Source organism: Trypanosoma brucei, chromosome 10, assembly GCF_000002445.2.
Source record: "Trypanosoma brucei brucei TREU927 chromosome 10, whole genome shotgun sequence".
NCBI lineage: Eukaryota > Euglenozoa > Kinetoplastea > Trypanosomatida > Trypanosomatidae > Trypanosoma > Trypanosoma brucei.
Genome location: NC_007283.1, coordinates 3,058,263 through 3,078,394, shown reverse-complemented (window position 1 = coordinate 3,078,394; position 20,132 = coordinate 3,058,263). Strand labels below are relative to the sequence as shown.

At 50.7% G+C, this 20,132-nt stretch overlaps 8 protein-coding genes across 8 annotated transcripts; all 8 read left to right on the top strand.

Annotated features, from left to right (window-relative positions):
- Positions 1-73: 73 nt before the first annotated feature.
- Tb10.389.0560 (hypothetical protein, conserved) lies at positions 74-2,953 on the top strand (the record flags this gene model as incomplete). The annotated part of the gene is made up of 1 exon (XM_822688.1): positions 74-2,953. One exon carries the CDS (start codon positions 74-76, stop codon positions 2,951-2,953), a length of 2,880 nt encoding a protein of 959 aa, XP_827781.1.
- A 550-nt stretch (positions 2,954-3,503) lies between these two features.
- Positions 3,504-4,478, top strand: Tb10.389.0570 (hypothetical protein, conserved; the record flags this gene model as incomplete). Its single annotated transcript, XM_822687.1, has 1 exon — positions 3,504-4,478. One exon carries the CDS (start codon positions 3,504-3,506, stop codon positions 4,476-4,478), a length of 975 nt encoding a protein of 324 aa, XP_827780.1.
- A 1,671-nt stretch (positions 4,479-6,149) lies between these two features.
- Tb10.389.0590 (hypothetical protein, conserved) lies at positions 6,150-6,773 on the top strand (the record flags this gene model as incomplete). Its single annotated transcript, XM_822686.1, has 1 exon — positions 6,150-6,773. The coding sequence occupies one exon, from the start codon at positions 6,150-6,152 to the stop codon at positions 6,771-6,773; it is 624 nt and encodes a 207-aa protein (XP_827779.1).
- Positions 6,774-7,750: 977 nt separating this feature from the next.
- On the top strand, positions 7,751-10,666 carry Tb10.389.0600 (hypothetical protein, conserved; the record flags this gene model as incomplete). Its single annotated transcript, XM_822685.1, has 1 exon — positions 7,751-10,666. The coding sequence occupies one exon, from the start codon at positions 7,751-7,753 to the stop codon at positions 10,664-10,666; it is 2,916 nt and encodes a 971-aa protein (XP_827778.1).
- A 696-nt stretch (positions 10,667-11,362) lies between these two features.
- On the top strand, positions 11,363-14,179 carry Tb10.389.0610 (hypothetical protein, conserved; the record flags this gene model as incomplete). Its single annotated transcript, XM_822684.1, has 1 exon — positions 11,363-14,179. The coding sequence occupies one exon, from the start codon at positions 11,363-11,365 to the stop codon at positions 14,177-14,179; it is 2,817 nt and encodes a 938-aa protein (XP_827777.1).
- Positions 14,180-14,412: 233 nt separating this feature from the next.
- On the top strand, positions 14,413-14,883 carry Tb10.389.0620 (hypothetical protein, conserved; the record flags this gene model as incomplete). The annotated part of the gene is made up of 1 exon (XM_822683.1): positions 14,413-14,883. One exon carries the CDS (start codon positions 14,413-14,415, stop codon positions 14,881-14,883), a length of 471 nt encoding a protein of 156 aa, XP_827776.1.
- Positions 14,884-15,167: 284 nt separating this feature from the next.
- On the top strand, positions 15,168-17,594 carry Tb10.389.0630 (prolyl-tRNA synthetase; the record flags this gene model as incomplete). Its single annotated transcript, XM_822682.1, has 1 exon — positions 15,168-17,594. One exon carries the CDS (start codon positions 15,168-15,170, stop codon positions 17,592-17,594), a length of 2,427 nt encoding a protein of 808 aa, XP_827775.1.
- Positions 17,595-18,471: 877 nt separating this feature from the next.
- On the top strand, positions 18,472-19,794 carry Tb10.389.0650 (hypothetical protein, conserved; the record flags this gene model as incomplete). Its single annotated transcript, XM_818397.1, has 1 exon — positions 18,472-19,794. One exon carries the CDS (start codon positions 18,472-18,474, stop codon positions 19,792-19,794), a length of 1,323 nt encoding a protein of 440 aa, XP_823490.1.
- Between the last annotated feature and the right edge of the window lie 338 nt (positions 19,795-20,132).

The following is a 20,132-nucleotide window of genomic DNA, read 5'->3' as shown; positions in this document are numbered from 1 at the left end:
TTAGAGACATTGGCACCAACTGTGGGGCTGAGGTGCGTGCGGGGTAACGCGAAGTTTCGGTTCGCGTCGAAAGATGGGGGAGGCCATGGGCATGCATAATGTTGCCCAGCCCGTCCAGCATGAGCCGATACGTACACCATCTTCGTCGTCGCCAGCGAAGCGTCTCCAGTCTTTCAGTAGCGGTGCCGTAATTTATAGCCCTATGGTGATGCAGTCGACAACGCATGGCACAACGGCTACTTCTGCGTCAGTCGGCGTATCAGGAGAAGATGCATCACCAATCTCTTCGTATGCAGCTGCAGAGTACGAAGAGATCGAGCGAAAACAGTATGAGCTCCGCAGCGCCGTAGAGCAACGAATCTCAACACTGGAACATGCATTGAGGCAGCGTGAGGAGGAGCTGGAAGCCGTTCGTATGCAGTTGCTGAAGACAGAGGAAGACTACAAATTCAACTACAACCTCATAAAGGACCGAGATGCGGCGCTCGCAGAGGCGGCAACACAGGTACAGTCACTTTACAGTGAACTGAAGCGTCACAGGTCAGACGACGCCCTTACAACAAAGCGTTTGGAAGAGTCAGAGCAGCAGGCACAGCGACTGGGGCAGAGGCTTCGTGAGGTGGAGGAGGAAAAGGAGCGAGCGTTGCAGCAGATGCAGGGGGCTTATGAACTGAGGGAAAAACAGTTGAAAGAGGATATTCATAACAAGGGTATTTTAATGGAGAAGGAGAAGCAGCGACTACATGATGAGTACCTAAGACGCTTCAAGGCACTTGATGACGCTCGAGCAGAGTTGGCGACAAAGGGGCAAATGTTGGCAACAGAGGTGGAGGAAGGGTGGAGGCAGCAGGTTAATAGGCTAGAAGCGGAGCTCCGCGCGTCCGTTGATGCGATGGATGCCTTACAGCGTGAGAAGGTAGAAAATGAAGGTCGTTTGGGTGAGACGTCCAGGGCACTCTCCCTATTGAAACAAGAGCACGAACTCCTGCAACACCGATTTCAATCGATCACTGCAAGTGCTGCCGATCAGAAACAAAAATACGAGCAAAAACTGGCTGAATGCAGAGCAACTATGAATCACGGCATCACCACGGCTGAAGACACTGTTCGTCAGCATGTGCAGCGAGTTTCCACACTAGAAGCGGAATGTGGTCGGCTTCAAAGGGAGCTAACTGAGTTACAAGACCGTTTGCAGACAACACAATTTCAGCGTGATGAAGATACCCGACACTTCATTAACGAGAACCGGAGGGCCCAGGAGCAGTATGACCAGGCTGCAGCACAAATAGAGGAACAGCGCCGCAACATGGACGAGACGCAACGTCAATTCGCCTTGCGATTGCAACAGCTAGAATGTGATTTGGGGATTGCCCTCGAGGCGAAAAAGGAAGCCATGTGCCGCGTGAGGGAGTACCAGGATCGGTGTGACGGCCTTCAGAGAGAACACTTGCAACAACACAGCGAAGTGGAGCGTCTTCGGCGGGAGCTGCAGCAGAGTCGTGAAGAAGAGAAAATCACTGCTGCCCGTGCTCTTGAGGTCCAGCAACTTGCAGATGAGAAAACGATTGCTGCTAGCCGTGATGTGGAGCTTGCACACGCAGAGCTGCAGATGCAGCAGCGCCGCATGTTAGATTCTCAAGAGCGTGCACAAGCGGAGGTGGCGCGGCTCACGCGGGAGTTGCATGCCAGTGAGGCGGCACGGCACGCTGTTGAAGAGCAGTATCGCTTAGTGGAGGACGCCAATGGTCACCGGGCGCTTATTGAGGCGCTACGATGCGATAAAGAAACACTTGAGCGGAAGGTTCTCGATCTCGAGAGGGCCAACGCAGCAATACGTGAGCAGGTTTCATCTTTCGCCATAGAATTGCAAAATGACCCCGCAGTGAAGACTGCAAAGGAGATGCAGCACCGCGTTCGGGAGCTGCAGGAGGATTTGCTGCGAGCACGGGAGGACAACGATCAATTGCGTAGTACCTTACGCGAGAGAGAGGAAGAGGTGTCCCGTCATCGAATAGAGGTGTTGCGTTTGCGCTCAACAGGGGCTGTTTTCTTGGAGCAACAAAACGTAGGCGTGCGCCGACATCAAACTAGTGAGGTTGCATGCGGCTGCTTATCCAGAGGGGACAGCGACCGCCGAAAACAACAACAGCCGCTATGTGGGAATAAGAAAAATAGATTACCATCAGATAAACCAGCTGCACATGAGGACGATAGTAGTGATCGTAGCAGTAGCAGCAATAGAGGGAGAGGTGCAGGATTCGGAGGACAGAGGGTGGTGATGGGAAAACGCCTCGCGCACAAGGACGGAACGCTGGCACGGAAGGTTGAGTCTCTGCGGCACCGGTGCCTGCAACTGGAGCAGGATGCCAGAGGTTTGCTTCGTGAGCGTGACAATCTTGCAAAGGAACTGGAACTGACGCGTCGGGATGTAGACGCACTGACTAGTGAAAAGCAGTCTCTTGTTGATCTGAACTCATTGCTGAAGGCCCAGCTCCGCGAAGCGTACCGCACCGCTCTGGAATGTTCCCAGCAATGTCGGCGGCGACAAGCAGTTGCGGGCCAGCCACCGGACCCGCGCGCAGAGGCTGTGGAAACCGTCGCCGTGGAGCCCCCTAACCCAGGTAGGCTGTTGACAGCGGGTGATATGCCGAACGTCGCCGGCGCGCCGAGGGCATTATCGCTCGATAGTGAGCGTTTTGCCGCACTTGAGGAGGAGTTAACAGCGATAAAGGCACACATGCTACACAAGCGCTCCGGGTGTTCACGTACTTCGCGTCACCAGGCAGTTTCTGCCTCACCTGGAAATCAGAAAAGGCTTCAGGGGAAACCCGGCAAAGAAGAAAGTCACTGTCCTGGTGCATCGGCAGCGCCTTCAAGTCGATCCGCAAGTCAAAACAAAGTTACTGTGGTGAAACGGGGGTCGGGGGCAGTACGGCACTATGGCTACCTGTGATTCCCCCTTCAGCTTTGAGTTGTTGAGCTCCTGCGTTTGCTTTGGTGAACGAGCGAGCAGACATGCAATTATTTTTCTGCTATGTTCCCCCTTGTGTTACTGTTTGCTTATGCTGGGTTACTATGTCTTCTCTTTTCTTTCGATGCTTACCTTCTTAGTTGTGTCCTGCGGAAATCGTGTTGGGGATAAAACAAGTGTGAGCACACCAAATATACGCGAGGGTGCGGCTGCCGTCAAGAGGGTGATAATAATCAGAGAGTGCCTTACCGAAAGGTCTGCGCACATATATACACATACATTAAGGAATAGTAAGAGGGCAAAAGAAGCGGTAGTGCAGGCGTTGTAACAGAGGTGGGAGGTAAGCAGAGACAGTAGGGAGGGTGCTACAAAGCCTAAATTTTGGGTGCATCCAGTGAGCGGGAAGAAGCGACTAATAACAGGGAAAAATAACTACATCAGCAACCACACCTATAAGTTAGCTCGTTAAGGAAGGCGAGCAACTTACTGAGAAGTTCGTATTTAGGGAAGGTTTCGAAGGAAGGCCAATAAGATGGGGGGGAGCTCGTCGGCCAATCGGAATAATCGGCCACCAAATCGTGTGTCTGGTAGTGCACCGCCACCTCTGCACATGCCACCGCACTTGGCTGGCCAATATCCAAATCAGCCGTTGAATGCACCGCCGGCGGCACCAGCACCACCATCAGTTCAGATGCCCAATTCCCCTAGTGGTGGTGCTTCTCAATACGGTGTTCAGGAGGGTCAGATTTTGAAGATGTTGGCGACCGTGGATCCCCTTTCTGTGAGGTACGATCCCGCTACGAGTACGTTAAACTTTTCTATTATAAGCTCTACCGCCTCATTAACGTACGAAGTTCACACCGGTGTAAGAATGTGTGTGAAAAACGGTGACGTGTACTATATGCCAAACAAACCCAAGATGGAACCCCCTCGCATTTCACTGGAGGGCTCTCAAACAACTAAGGACGTCAGTGTGGTCGTCGATGCATCCAACTTAGACGAAATAGAACGCGTTTACAATCCACAATATCCCAAACAACTACCCTGCGTTGTTGTCCTGCGTTACCGAATAAAAAAGTCCAACGTCTCAGGCAGCGGTGCTAGTGCAGAACCGTCATCTGTTTTCACAGAACACACGGAGCACACCACTGTGGACCTCGCGGAAAACGTGAAGCAGCGTGTCATAAGCCAAGTCGTGACCTCCGGTGGATCGGCGTACGTTGTAGAAAATCTCTACGGCGCCTGCGAGGAGAATTGTGTTGTTGGTGCACAGCCTGAGGTGGTTGTAGGTTCGTCAGCCAGTGGTCAAGGTGATGATGATGACGGACTATGCGTTATCTGCCTTACATTGCCCAAAGACACCGCCGTGATTCCCTGTCGACATATGTGTCTTTGCAAAAACTGTGCGGAGGAGTTGGTGCGGCACACACCCAAGTGCCCCGTCTGCCGAGGACCTGTGTCTACACTTCTGCATATGCCCACAGTGCCTCTCAGCTCCCAGGTATGATATTCGGAGGCTTCGAGAGGATGCTTATAATTGGAAAATTATACGGTTGTTGCGTGTTGTTGCCTCATCCGATGTACCGCGGATGTGTAAGGGTAGGTTAAAAAAATATGGAGGGAAGAAAAGCTTCAGTGGTATAGTTGTAAAGAAGGAAGAATTTCGATTTTCATTTTGTTATAAATTGTGGTTAAACGAGGTGAAGGTGATGTGGTGGATTCGGTCGAACAAAGTAATGCAGCTGGACTGTAGGAGAAGGGAGGAAGAAGCGTCTTGAGGGTAAAGCAGCAACGACAGTGGAACGTGAGTTTGGGAGAGGGCAAGTGAGGTTTGTGTAAAGGCTTTGGGGTGTGCTGGACGGACAATTCGGTTGAGCACCTCTGTGCATACTACAGTTCTGCCCCCCCTCCCTCCCTCCACCTCATGGTATTCGTTTGTTTAGGAGGGCGGAATATGGAAGTGCATAGGGAGCAAACACAGTGGGTGGCGTACGTACGGCTGCACTTTAAAAGAAATATGTGAGGGGGTCAGCGCAGTTTGAGGGGTAATTTGACCGCACAACGGCAACTTTTCGTTTGAGTAGTTTTCCACACCGAATATGGGATGTTTTTCTCCCTTTGCTCTTTTCTTTAAGTGTTTGTTCGTGTCTTCTTAGAGGGCTCAGATGTTCCATTCCCTGGGATTAGTGTCAGCCAAAGGGAACGGTATTGAAGTTAATTTTGACCACTTTTATCCCTATTCATCGTATCCTTCGATGTATAACATTTTCATTATTGCTTCAAGGATTGTTCAAAAGGTTTGCGACTTTTTTCACTTCAATGGGGATGGGGTTTAGTCGCGCCCTCTCTCGTGCATATTTTGGTCTTTTTTTGTTTCAATTTTTTTTGCTTCCTTCATCCTTCTCTTCGATTGTTGCTTCCTGGACGCTATCTTTGCTTACGTTTATGTTTTATATAAATATTGTGTTATTGCCTTCGTGACTGCGCGCAAGTGCGCTTGTCGAAACACGCTCTCGTGAAATGGTGTTGTGCACAGTATTGATGCAAAAGTTATTGCCAATTGCTTTATGTGGATAATTTCGGTAACGACCGGATAGACGACAGTCTTGGGGGTGTTGAGGGAAGAAAAAGGAGACAAGGAAGGGAGAAGGAAAGGGAACAGAAGGGGCGAAGGAACATAGGAGCATATAGCCTATTCTTCCCCTGCCGTATTTTATACTTATTATTACCCATTCACTTGCTGTCATAATGATCGGTTGCTGACTGTAACAAGTGTACTTGATAGAGGAACCCGACGAGTAACCACGTGCCCTAACTTTGCAGGGCACATGGAGGCGTACACCAGCGATCTTAACTTGTGTGGGTACGTAGGCATTCGTGTAGTGTAAAAGTTTTTGTTTTTTCCTCTCTGCTTTCTTCATCCCGTTGTTCTTGTGCACCAAAGTTACCGAGTGGTTTGTCTAGCGGTTTGCAGTTGCTTCGTTGTCTGCTCATAAGGCTTTTAGACAGAACCAGTGCACCACCCCGCTGCCAAGGAGGTGAACGTGCGAACAACGAAGGAAGTAGCAACGCGAGGTTTTATAGGAACAAGCTAAGGGGTCTTGTTTTTGACGAGGAACAATCGAGAAAGAGAAATAGGTTATTTGGTGGCACAGAGGAAGTAGTCCCTTATAAGCGTATGGACCAATTCACAAAACCACTGGAAGGTATTTTCCGCGATGGCATTCCGGCCCCCGTCCTCCGAGCATTTGCACCCCTGTACCAGGCACTACCATCACTCCAGGACGCTGTCAGTGCCAGCCGTGACTGCTACTACTGGCGTGCAAACCCACTGAAATGTGTGGAAGAAGACGTGCAAACGGTCACATCTTTCATGCAAGCAAGTGAAGCATCCTTCCGCCTCTGCCCGCAGCAGAGTGCTACGTTGTTGAAATGCCACATGACGGAGCCGGCACGGGCACTTTTTTTTTGTCGTGATGAAGAGTGGGAGTGGCGCACGTGCCTCATGGACCAGACGGGGATTCGTTTCTGGCCCTATGCGAATGCGCCAATCGGTGCGCCCTGGAGTAACGGTGGGCAGACGGAGGATTTCCACCTGGAGGATCGATTCTTCTACGAAAACTTTTCCTGGTGGCGGCGGAAGGCTGCGATGCTGGCGGTGCGCCGCCGCGAACTCGAGGTACAGACTCAAAGGAAGCACTGGCTGGATGAACAGTGCCAGAAAGATACGGAAGGGAAGCTGTCGTTGGTGCCGCCGAAGCCAACACTCGCACCCGTAGGGATAAGCACAAATGTCAACTAAAAGACAGCGGTGGGCGAGAAGTGAACTCACGTGGGGGGGGGGGTCACGCGTGCACCAGGTTACAGAGCCATTCTTGAATGGCTGTTGCAACGTGTGGGCGGTCGAGAGGGGGTTCTCTGTTGTATAGTTATGCTTACGTAGGGATCGGCTTCGGTGGGGTTATCCCATAGTCTCTATTAGAAGTAATAAAGTGGGAAGTGTTGCTACTACCACCCGTAAGATGGTAATTATCCCCACCGCGGACCTTGTTCGGTTGCCGCGTGGAGCGAGTGTGGGTGTTACGGTTATTGGACCACGGTTCCCAGACCCTAGCGCAGTGTGCATTCTGTTTTGATGGCCACCTGAAGAAAAACGATCGCTGAGGAAGGAGATAAAATAGGGAGCGTGAGTAACGAAAGGAGAGATGCGCTATCGGAGAAAGTGCAAGCAAAGGTCCTACTTCGTTGGATCTCCCCATTCTTCCTGAGTGTAACAAAGGTTACTCCTACGATTGTTCCAAACATCTTTTTCCCCACTTTCTTTTCGTTCTGCTCTACTCCACAAGGGCTCAGTTTGTTAGCACCAACGGGGGTGGTAGAATTAGATTGTGAAGAGGGTAGCGGTTTGGAGCACTCACGCCCTTTTTGTTTCGAGTTCTTACACAGTGAGAAATTCCAGGTAATCCGAGGGTGGTCCCTTTTATTTTAATAGAGTATATATATATAGGGTCATCTAGTTTTTTTTCACTAATAGATCTCATCTTCTCCATTGATAGAGCCTTGTACTGCCCGCTTCTGCATTAATAAATGAACTGCGACAACCAAGAAGTCGTGTCGGTGGCCCCCGAAATAACTTCCAATATTGCTGCTTCAACCAGCAGCAGCTCCCCTTCTTCGTCTCAGGCATCCCCTGAGTTGCCTGCGCGCGGTCGATGTGATGCCATCTCTGTGACAGACTCGAGCCTTCCCGATGTGCTGGAAGATGTGGCGGGACCAGGGATGTCTCCCATGTTCAGCTGCTCCCCGCGGACTCCTAGCATTGTTCTCACCCCCCGCGAGGTGTCCGTTGAGGGAAGACTGACGTCCCACTGCATCCCGACCTTTGACTTACTAATGGTTAACAGGAATGGGGAAGAGGTATGCGCAGTTCGTGAAGGGAGCGCTCATATAGAACCACACAGACGGGACGCTTTGGTGGAGGAGCGGAACTCAGGAAACTTGTATTGCGGGGGAGGCGCAGGAGACGATGATGAAGCATTGCGGTCAAAGTTACTGACCGAGACGGCTTATTCCCAAAGTGCCGTTTTCACCTCTGGTAGTGTGGAAGAGCACCCCGCACATTTTGAAACGCTCCTCGTTCGCGGGTGCCCAGTGAATGCTGATACAAGTCATAACGACCCTACTCAGGAGAAATTGCGGTCTCTTTCACCTGTGAAGGGGGTCTACGCAACGTCAGAGACGATCACGGAAATTGCGAATGATGGGCATCGGCCTCCACTCTCATTCATGCTGACGGGCGGAAGGAACGCCAAGCGGCGTCGTCGAGGGCACCACACCAGCGCAATCACCCCAGTCCAAGCGAGCTCGCCTAGTGGTTGCCGCTATATGTGGGAGGAGGGCTCACAGAGATTTGGAGGTGCTTTGGATTTTTCTGGTTCTTCTATTATGGCTGTGGGTCAAGGAGGGGTCAACGTGGAGGGAAATGGCACTGCCGACTGGAAGCGTCGTTGTTTGTTTGCAGAGCATCAGCTCGCTGTGGCAATTCGGTGTCTCTGGGAATACCATAATACCATGTCGGCGCAGCGACAGCACGTGCTGTCACCAGCGGATGTAGACGACATACAACCGTTTCCGCCGACGTCTGGTGTGTCGACCTCCGCCGTGCCCAACGTCAACTGGGGACAGCAGGTAAAGGAGGATTTGGATGGAGAAGGAGGGATCACAAAGGGGGAGACAGCTGCTTATGGATATGAGCAGGGTGCCGATGTGAGAACAAGCGGAACAGATGAACAGCCTTCGGGTGTGGCGAGCGACGAATGCAGCGTGCAGCGACCTACCGCCTTACCGTTCTGTTGTGCCCCGGGTGCGGTCGCACCCCATCCATGTAGTTGGGCTATTTCCACTGAAGGCGCTGAAGCAAAGTTGGTTGGGGAGATGGACGAGTGGCTCGCGAGGGAAAAGGTAGTCAGATTAAAGCAAGAACTCCTGGCGACAGCACTGCGTCAAGCCCGACTCACCGCGATGCGCACGATGCAGCGCATTGAAGAGAGGGAATTGGAGTTTAAAGCGGTGATATCAAGGTGCAATGCAGTTAAAACTGCCCTTTTGGAAAGTGAGGCTCAGGTGAAAAGACTAAGGGAGCTCGACCAAAGGAGGGTTGAAGAAAACAAGCGATTGCAGCAGAGAATAAGTGAACTTAAAGCGGAGTTAAGGGGATGTGAGAGCAACATAGACTCAAACGGCGGTTGCTTCACAGATGCTGTTGGCCTTGATGACGGTGACGACCCGTTGAGTATGAGTGTATCTCAAACTCAGGACATTGAAACTCAGTTACTCCATGTGGTTGCTGCATTACAGTGTGGTGAGTCTCGGAGAAAGTGGGTTGCGGACCAACTTTCACACGTGCTGAGGCGAGTGAATATGGGTGTGTGCAACAAGGGTGTAACATCAGTGTCTGACCACCCGAAACTAATGGCACTCGTTGAATCTTTGGAAGCGCTCAAATCCTCAGAGATTGTGATGCTATCTGAGGAGTGTGGTACCCCTGTAGTTTTTAGAGGGGGTTCTGATGCCTCAACAACAACGTTGAAAGGTTGTGAAAGTACTGCCGAACTTTTACATTGCGCCGGAGAGTGTGTAGCTCAATTGGAGAAGCGGATGAGGAACTTATACACCCACCGCTCGACGCTGCGTGTAGAGATGAAAGCGACTCCCGTAGCGTATGATGTATGCGAGAGGGAAGAGTGCCAGTTGGCACAGCGGCCGCATCTGCAGCCAAAGAGTGTAGAGCCGCAGAGGAATACATGTGTGACAGGTTGTGCTGCGAAAGAAGAGATAACTAACAATGTAGAGGAGAATGTCTGTCCATCGCATCGAAATGATACTGAAGCACAACTTTCAGTCGATTCAGAGTTTTTGGGTGTGAGAAACCGTGTGCCAGTCTTGCATTCATTGTATGACGGCGGTTTGGCGCACCTACAGAAGCATCTGGAACAACAGCTGGACGAATTTAGTCATACGTTGCGTTTGATGCTTACTGAAGCAATCAGGTGGTTATTCCAACAGCAGTCGATGAACGTGGTGGAAAATAAGGGAAGTCCCGCCGTAGTTCGGATACAGCATAGCCGGATGCCCAAGGGACCTTTTGAAGAACAAAAGGAAAATCAACCAATGCAACAGGTAGGCCACGGCTTCCCAATTCAACCTTTAAGCGTGTCTGCAGTTAAGAGCGGTGCGAAGAACCGCATACCCGGCTTGTTCATACACTCGCAGGGGCAGTCGAAATGGACACCCATGCCCAGTCCAAAGCCTGGTGGTGGGGTGGCGTACCCCAGGGAAACACCACGGAGTCTGCCGCCATCACCACTTAGCGGCAGAATGACGTTACCACCCTTCGTTTTTGAAGATTTCGCGGGCCGAAGATCGACAGAATCTGATAGGGACGCATCTGCCGATGGGTTTACCGCTGCTAGATCGCAGCTGGGTATTGACGTTGTGGCTCCGTTGGGTAGGCAGCAGGTGGTTACAGGCGAGTTGACCCAACGAAGGTCCGTGTCTTCCCCAGGCCGATGTGACTCACTGTATATCCAATCATGCAATGCAACTAATAGCAATTCCCCCAGATTGTTTCCCCTTTCGCAAAACGACCCCAACCTCGCGGGGAGGTGGGCGTCAGTGCGTCTATGCCGAAGATAGATACGGCAGAACAGATGCCGCGCGTCTGTGGCCAAACCAATGATGTGGTTTGTTATTTTGATTTAGACTTTCACGACAATAAGGAATAAATTGTGGTTTTCATTTTTTATTTTTACATTTTTTAGTACTTGGCGGTTGGATGACAGGGGCTATCTATTGATGCTAACAAGCGTGTGGTGTAAGTAATAAAAGTTTTTAACGGAGGTGCCAACAAAAATTTTGTTACTAACAATCGTGCATTCGTTTACAAGGGTCCCTATTCACATTAGATCAGCAGGTTCGTTGCTTTTGTCATTATTATCATGGTTTTCTCTTCATGATGTCGTTACCAACTGTTACTCCTCCTCCGTATGTAAGTGTTCGTTACCACCGCTCTTATTGCCACTTCCCACAACAAATGATTTTAAATTCTCTTTGACGTTGCAATGAAGCGAGATGTTTGTTTACGAAAGCAAGTTGTTGTCGTTACCGCTGGCTCTGGAGAGTTCGGAGTCGGTTGGTACTTGCAGTGAAAATCCTTAAACCAAGTGTTACTGGGTAAGAGGCACCGCACTGTCCTTCGTTACATTTAGTTTTCATCCTTCGTATTTCTGTGTAGAAGGGTTACTGTGGACCGGCTTAAACATCTAACTTTTGCACTGTTTTGTCTTTGTTTGCATCGTAATTATACCCTCGTACCGCCACTGCTGTTAAACGATGGTGTTTTGGGGAAAGCTGATCATGTTCCCCCCGGTAGCACGACGGGTGGTGCCTCGCTTTGCGGTTGTATGTCCTCGTGGTACCGCCACTCGATACCATTGCGGCCCATCAAAAGGTGGGGTAACTCAAGGGAACGGTCACCGTTTAGGGAGCACAAATACGAGCTCAAAAGGGGAAACTTCAGTAGTTTTGAATTCAACTTCTGTTGCCGTGCGTCGTTTTCTTCGTGAGCAACAAAAGGTATCGGTCCGCTGGTGGGAATCGCCAGGTCGCGTCGATGCGTTACTGACATTGTTTCTGGACCGTAGTCATAGTGGTGAACTCCACCCGCTCCTGGCGGTGGAAGTGACGAAGCGTTTGGGATATGCGGTCGGGCCGGAGGGATGTGGGTGGGCAATACGATGCGGACACTCAGGGGGTTCGATAATTCTATTAACAGAACGTTTACTAACTCCTCTAATTCCCCTTGTTGCGACGCACTCGGCGGTGCGACCGCTGCTGCCTGTGATAGTGGAATGGCTACTCAGTGTTGCCAATATGCCAATGCAGATAGTTGTTGGACACGTGGCGCTCTACGTCAACAACCTCAGTGAGATGAGTTTGGAGGATATGTCCCGCCACGAGTGGCCGTCTCTGGAGTTTTTGCTGCACAATTTCGCCCGTCAGTCCCTCCATATCAGTGACGAAGCGGTTAAACAAGAAGTTAACGATGTCATATGCAAGATGGTGGCGCTTTTTGGTTTATGGGGCCAACGCCACCCAGCGGAAACAGGGCAATCGAGGAGCTGTTGTTCCGCATCGATAAATCCTGTAACTGATTCTCTGGAAAAATGTTTTTTCTGGAGGGGCGAGGCGCCGTTGCTTATTCACGGCAGCGTTCGCACTGCTTACGCGCGGTTCTACAACGACTGGTTTGATACCTCACCCCGGAGCACTGGTGGTCCGGCAACTAACAGTCCTTCTTTGAGTGTTTTCGTTGGGGATGATGATAAGCTGCGACGCGTGTTGTTGCGGTTGTCAGTTGATTCACGAGTGGGAGTTGGGAGCAATGAGGAAAGAGATATGACTTCAGCGCCCGTGGTGCCTGTCGAAGTGAAATTAAAGCTGGACGAGCCGTCTGTAATCCTCCGATGTATCGTACCGCTGGCCGAATTTGTCAGCCAAGTGCTTGATACCGGTATCGGGACGCTACTCCCCCTTTCGTTTGGGAGCATTCAAACAATTATTTACAACGCCATCAGTGAGCTACAAAGGCTACAGGGACAGTCTGCGGAACACCACTACGCGCTACTTCCCCATAAACCACGTGTTCATGCTCTCAAGGACCTTTGCGAGCGGCTCCTGTCCGACATTAAAGAAAAGATGCAGAAAGGCCAGCGCCCGTCACGCGGATCGGTTGGTGATTACGTATGCTTCCCAGGAGAGACCCCACAGCAGCAACTTCAAGTGCTTCACTTTTTTTACCGAGCGGCGCGCCACCTCGTAAGGGCCGTGATGGTGGAAAAGAAAGCAAGCCTAATGGAAGAAGGTTGTGAAGGATCTGTGCTTCTTGCGGGAGGCACGGTTGCTTCTCGCAATGACGTTGCCACCTTGCTTCGTAACGTTGCCTTCCGTGTTCTTGAGACATCACTGCTACGCTATTACAATGCACTTGATGAGTGCTCATCTCACTCCAGTGTGTGGAGGTCACTCGGTGACAATGGCGAAATTACCGCAGCCATATCCGATATTGAACACCACGCGGGAGGCCACTCGCCGCTTTTCACTGCACGACACGTCCTTCAGCATCCCTTCCAGCAGGATGTTATAGCGGTGGTGGAAGGACTGCGCCTCGTAGCAATACAGGCCCTTGTGCTCCACTCACAGCAGTGCGTGAACTGGTTGAAAGGAAGAGCCTACTCGAATACAGCGGCAAACGCCTTCTTCGGTGTTTGGGAGAGAACAAAAGTTGGAGGGAGTAGCTTGACGAACCATAATCAAAGCGGAAGGGAGGGCACCGAATCCGGGAAGTTTGACATACAACGGATGATGCGCCATCGACTTCTGTGGACAATGTTGTTGTTGCACCACGAATACTGCTCGTGTTGTGACCCCGGGGGCAGAGAACAGGAAGCGCATTGGCAGGCTCCTACTAACTGTATGGTGCTCCGTTCGTTGTTGGATATGCTGGTTCCAGACCCCACTTGTACGGAGTTTAGTGCATTTGGTTGGTCTTACCCTCTCGGGTGCGACGGTCAGAACTTGTCACTACAAACGGGTGGCAGTGGCGACTCGGAGTTGTGGAAAAGGCATGTTGTTTACCCTCCCGCACACCGTAGCTTCAGCGGCGATGCGTCGCGCTGGGACCTCCTGGACGAGCTTTCGCCCACACGTGACTCTAGCAGAAAGTGGTTGTGGCTTGGGACCACTGGGTCTGTGCGAGAGGCCTGCGCTATAGTGAATCCCACAGGCGACACGGCATCACGTTTTGTTGGATACCTCCTTCCGTGGTCGACGGTCGCAAAGAGCAGGCATCCGCTCCGCTTTTATGATGAAAGCGGCCAATCCGCAGCTGCTGCGGCATCGTTTGATGCAGCGGTGGGGACCTTAGTCCGCGGAAAGAACAGTAAAATGCCTCTCCGCCTGGTTGGTGTACAAGAGGAAGTGGCGTTTTTCCGGGATATGGAGCACACATCGGAGTTGCTCCTGTGCCCAGGCATTCTTGTCACCAACCCGTGGACTCAAAGTAAGGACCGCGTGAAAAACTCTGACAGAAATGTGCCAGATAACATGGAGGGCTTCCTTGACAATGAAGTCTACGATTTCCTTGATTGAAACGCGTTGCCATGTGAAAAGGGTGTACGTGGGGGTGAAGCGGATGAAACACATTTAGGGGAAAAGGCGTAGGGGTCGTTTGCAAGCTTATTATCCCATTGGTATCTTCGTGGTTTTGGTTGTTATTGTGCATCTGTGAGTGCACAAGTTTGGTTGTGCTCCGGGTTTCTGATTCATTTGTCCCTACCATTTTTTACCCTCGTGTTTTCACAAAGTTGGTCAGTCTTGGGAGGATGCTGCACTGTTCACAGTGGCTCAGACACAGAGTGAACGATCGCGGAGGGACCGCACACAACTTTGCCTTTGATGCCTTGACAAAGGTTTACAGAGACGCAGTGTATGGAAACAATTTATCACACTCTGGAAATTCTGTGACCCCTGGACATTCTGCAGCCGCTGCGTCCACAGCTTCTCCAACGTCTCCTGCGGAAATGCAGCATCAATTACCACGGGGACCTCGGCTTAGCGGTGTGCAAAGGGAAATACTTCAACTCTACCGTGATCTACTCAAGGAAACCAGACGAATGAGGGATCTTCGAACGCAGGCTAATCTTCGCCGATTCATACGGTCCGAATTTGACAAGAGTGCAAACATATCGCGGAAGTATATTACTCGTATTGAGTGGCAAATGAATTACGGAAAGAATAAATTGGATGAGTTGCGACATATGAGTCCAGACATGAGGTTCTCATTGGTACACTAGCGCACATTGGACGGAGTGAGGAAGGAATTAGTAAGGCGTGATAACAGTTTGTGTCTTTCGGAGCTAGGTTAGTTGAGCAGTTCCCTTACTCACTTCGCTTTGTATCTGCTATTGAACATGTTGCACTATTGTTTTTCGTTATCGTCATAATCTCGTGACGCATTTTATATGCGCTGCGGGGAAGAAGGTTGTGATTGAAGGTACTTTTTTTTCTTCCTCGTCGTGCATCGTATACCTTTTCACTTTTTCCACCATGATTGGTGCTGTTCACTCCAAAAGCTTCAATGCTGATGGCAACATGTATCCGCAATAACCTTAGTCCTCTCCTGTCGCGCTGTTGGAGTTGCGCCGCCTTGCGCCAGAGGCAGCGGCGGGGCCTGCTGTTCTCCGCAGTGACACGGAGAGTTATTAACAGTCATGCTGCTGCTGCCTGTTATTCAGCGCGGTGCTACTCTCAACGACATCGCAGTGAAGTGCATGGACCATTATGTTCAAATTTGCGCCCTAGTGTAAACTCCCCCTTTACCACCACAACAGAGCAGAGCACAAAAGCACCCAGAACAATGTCAGCAAGTAATTGTCGAGGCGAGGCGGAGCTCTTGCAAGTGCTGCAGAGCTTGGGTTTAAGTCTTCCAACTATTTCTCATGAAGAGAAGCACACGGTGGAAGAGGCGAACAAGGAACTAGGTCGATTTGAGGTCCCTTGCATTGGCACCAAGAACTTGTTTCTCAAGAGTTCAAAGGGTGAATTGGTTCTCGTTTCAGCATTACATACAACCAAAACTAACATGAAAACGGTACAGAACGCCATGAAAACGAAGGACCTCCGCTTTGCGTCGGAAGACCTTTTACTTGAAAAGTTGGGTGTTGTGCAGGGTAGCGTGACACCCTTTGCATTGGTTAATAATGGCGCGAAGGACGTAAAAGTCGCCCTGGACAAGGCGTTGGTCGACAGCACCCTTCCAGTTGTTTTTCATCCATGTCGTAACGACAAGAGTACTTTAATAACACCGACGCAGCTCCAGGATTTCTTGCAGAAAATTGATTTTCCATATATTGTTGTCGACTTTTCAGAGAAGGCGACCACCGCGCCCGCCACTACTGATGCAAAAAAAACAAAGGTGGCGCCCGGGCCCTCGGTAGGCGAAGCCAAGGGAGACACCAAGGGCGAAACCAAACTGGGAATCATGGCGAGTCGACGCGATAACTTCTCTCAATGGTACACGGAGGTTATTACGAAGGCGGAAATGATTGAGTATTATGACGTCTCCGGTTGTTACATAATGCGTCCTTGGTCCTTCTTTATTTGGAAAAGCGTCCAAAAGTTCTTTGGCAGCCGCATTGAGGCGATGGGTGTTGAGGACTGCTATTTCCCTATGTTCGTGTCCAAGACGTGCTTGGAGCGGGAAAAAGATCACATTGAAGGCTTCGCCCCGGAGGTGGCATGGGTAACCAAAGCAGGCGAATCCGACCTCGAAGTTCCCGTCGCGATTCGTCCCACAAGCGAGACAGTTATGTACCCGTACTACGCCAAGTGGATCCGTTCGCACCGGGACCTTCCAGTTCGCTTGAATGCATGGAACAGTGTTGTGCGATGGGAATTTTCACACCCTATGCCTTTCATTCGTACGCGGGAGTTCCTCTGGCAAGAGGGTCACTGCGCGTGGCAGACCGAAGAGGAATGCTCCCGTGAAGTTTTGGAAATTCTTGATCACTATGCGGCTGTTTACACTGATCTACTTGCCGTACCAGTTGTGAAGGGCAAAAAGACGGAAAAGGAGAAGTTTGCTGGGGGGTACTACACGACAACAGTGGAAACATACATTGCAGCTGTCGGTCGTGGCTGCCAGGGTGGCACCAGTCACAACTTGGGTCAGAACTTCGGAAAGATGTTCAACATTTGTTTCCAGGACCCAGACAAAAATGATGACTCAACCCTGATTCCGTGGCAAAATTCGTGGGGTTTGTCCACCCGTGTCATTGGTGTTACCATTATGGTGCACGGTGATGACCGCGGCATAGTATTGCCACCACGCGTTGCCTGCTTGCAGGTTGTTATAATTCCCGTTGGCATCACCAAAGACACTCGACAAGAACAGCGCAACGTGCTTCTGGACGGGTGTAAGGCACTCGAAGGGGAGCTCCGCACCGCTGGCATCCGGGTGAAGGCTGACCTGCGCAACAACTACAGTCCCGGCTGGCGCTTTAACCACTGGGAGCTTAAGGGTGTGCCTGTCCGTGTGGAACTTGGACCGAAGGAAATGGAAACGAAACAGTTATCGTTGGTATTGCGCTGTGACGGTCAACGTCGCAGCGTACCCTGGGACGGTCGCATCGCTGAGACAATGTCTGACTTGCTCAACGAAATTCACAACATCATGTTCCAGAGGGCATCGAAGGAGGCGGAGGAGAACCGAAAGAAGATAACGCGATGGGATGACTTCACTGCAGCAATTAACAATAAATCGCTCGTGCTCGCGCCGTGGTGTGGCGCCGAATCGTGCGAAGATCAGGTGAAGAAGGACAGCGCTGAGGAGTCTAAGGCATTGCAGACCCAAGAGGAGCGGGAGGACGCCCGTGCGCCGAGTATGGGAGCGAAGGCTCTGTGCATACCGTTTGAACAGCCCGAATCTGTGGAAGGAAAGAAGTGCATATGCAGATCTTGTGATAAACCGGCGCAGAAGTGGGTTTTATTTGGGAGAAGCTATTGAAACAGAGCCAGCACATAAGTCACCTGTTTTTTTCCTTTCATATTCCTCTGAAATGATGTCCTGGCAATGGTCAATAATTTGCATCATTGTGTACTGCTGTCTTCTTTCTCTTTCCCCTTGCAGTTGTTTCTTCCCCTATCCCTACTTCTTTATTGTATTCCCTCTCCTTGTTTTTGCCGGTTGGTTTTTTTTTCTTTCGCTGTCCAATTATTATAATGTGGTTTCACTATCGATTTCATCTCATGAGCACACGACGGGAAGTGGCTGCTGGTGTCGTCTTGTGAGCGCGAGAAGAGGAAATAACCGCTGCCGTTCGCTACGGGAACGGTCAAAACGTTTTTCAACAAACTGATGGGGGTGGGAGAAGACAGGTGGTTGAGGAGAGAATGTGTGCGAAGAAATAAGTAAAGGAAAGAGGAGTACACTGGAGTGTGAGGAACGGAAGCAAAAAGGAATGTTTTCAGGCGAGTTAATTTCGGAGTGCAGTAGTGAAGACGAGAGAGGCTACGTGGAGTCAGTGCTAAAACTCTTGTCGTTCACCGCCGCTGTAACGTAAAACGGGTAGAGCTAAGAGGTGGTCAATAGGGAAAATGGTTTCAATTATGCCACGCTAAACATTTTTCGTCATCACCGACAGTGGAAAACGGAGGAGGTGATATTTTAAGGGGATTTCAGGGAAGAAGATTCCTCGCCCCCCCCCCCCAAGTCTCAACTCACCACTGAAGAGCCTCGATTATTTGTTTGTTTATAATGCCAACTGCTGTAGTACAGCTTTCCCTTTTGCTGAATTGCTATTCTTGCTTCTTGGTGAACTGATGTTCATCCACTGGAAAATAGGCAATAGGGCAGCTGGGGGTGGGGGAGAAAGTGGAAAAGGATGCCGACTCAGAGCCCCCCGGCTTTACTGCGCAACCTGCACTGCTCGTTGCCTACCATTGTCCGCCTCTACAAGGATATAGCCTCATCGCTGAACTGTCCTTCTCGTGAGGATTCAATTAAGATGCTATTACCTCTTGAGATATCGACAGCAGCAGATGGTGAAGAGGTGATAAACTTCTTCTGCCGCGAACTTGGCATGAGTGTTACATCGCTTCGTCGGTGGCGATGTGCTGTGATGAGTGGGATGCGGCGGAACTGGTGGCGGGACTGTATGCGGAACAAACTGGCTGTGGTTCCAACTGGAACCTTGTCGCCCAACATGGATGACTTTCTCTTTGCACGGAGCTGCATTACCGATTTGAAGGCCGTAATATCACCGTTCCTGACGCTAGCACAACCAGAAGCAGCAAATGCACCTCGTGGAAGCTCTTTTGTGGCCACACGAAATATCCTTCCCGGTGTTTTTCTGTTGAGTGTTCCCACCTCTGCAATTTTTTTCTCTAGTCCACCACCAGCCACCGACCCGTTAACGTCCTTTTTCATGCACGTAGAAGACCTGGTCGGTCAACTTGTGGCCGTGGAGTGTTCGGGTGATCCTCCTCCTTCGCATGCTGGGTATGTGGACTACCTAAAGAAATCGGTCACACCCTGCAACAACCTTCCATTTTTAGAAATGGGGGAGGTGACACAATTGTTAGGTAAGGCGAAGTCGTCTGTCGGCGTCACCACTGGTTTGGAGGATACCAGCAGCCCGGCACTTCAGTTGTGGGAGTACTTCCATCGCGATATGGAAGGCCTGCCGCTTAGTGTGTTTCTGCGCGAAAGGCTGACAAAGGAAGAGTATGCATGGTGGGTGAGTTTGGTGCTTTCACGTCGCACCGGGGCGGCTACTCTTATCCCTGTTGTGGACAAGCTTAACCATAGCCCGGAACCTAACTGCTATTACACAATGGCTACTGAAGAGAGCTTCTGCGGAATCGACGTGTTCGACAATATGCTGGCTGGGGTTGATTCTGAGTTGTTGTACGAGCCTTACTTGCACACGTTCAGCATTCGTGAGATCAAGGAGGGTGAGGAACTTTCTCTTTGCTACGCGTCTCCGGCTACAAATCCAAAACAACGCGGTGTGGTGGGTGCTCCAGTTAGCGGCGGCGGTGATGGCATATCTGTGGCCACTGGCGAAGGTCGGGCCGCCTGGCAGTTGCAGTGGGGCTTCATCCCATCTATCGATTCTCCGTATACATCGGCGGACCTTTTGGAAGTGGCAACGATTGTTGCGGAGCGGCGGGTTGATATTCGCCAGAAACTTTTTCCGCCCTAGGTACGAGGGGATGGTACAGTTGTTTGGAACACAGCTACCCCTCTTTCGTTGCACTTTTCGTACCGAGGAAGGCGCGTGCGTTATACTCGTTATCGCCTCAGACATACTCGCATGTGTGCAAGTAGCTTTCAAGAAACGAACAGTTTACTTACTTTGAAAGGAGTCGTCTAACATTGTTTCGCCGTTTACCTTCTTGCTTGCGTCTCATGAATTTGCCTTTGTTGGTGTACCTGTTTGCCCTTTTCGGAATTGTCGTCATGTAAATGTTTTACTTTTTTTTCTTTGACCCCCGCACCTTTCCCACCCTCCCCTCCCTCAAGAGTGCAAAGTTGACCCAC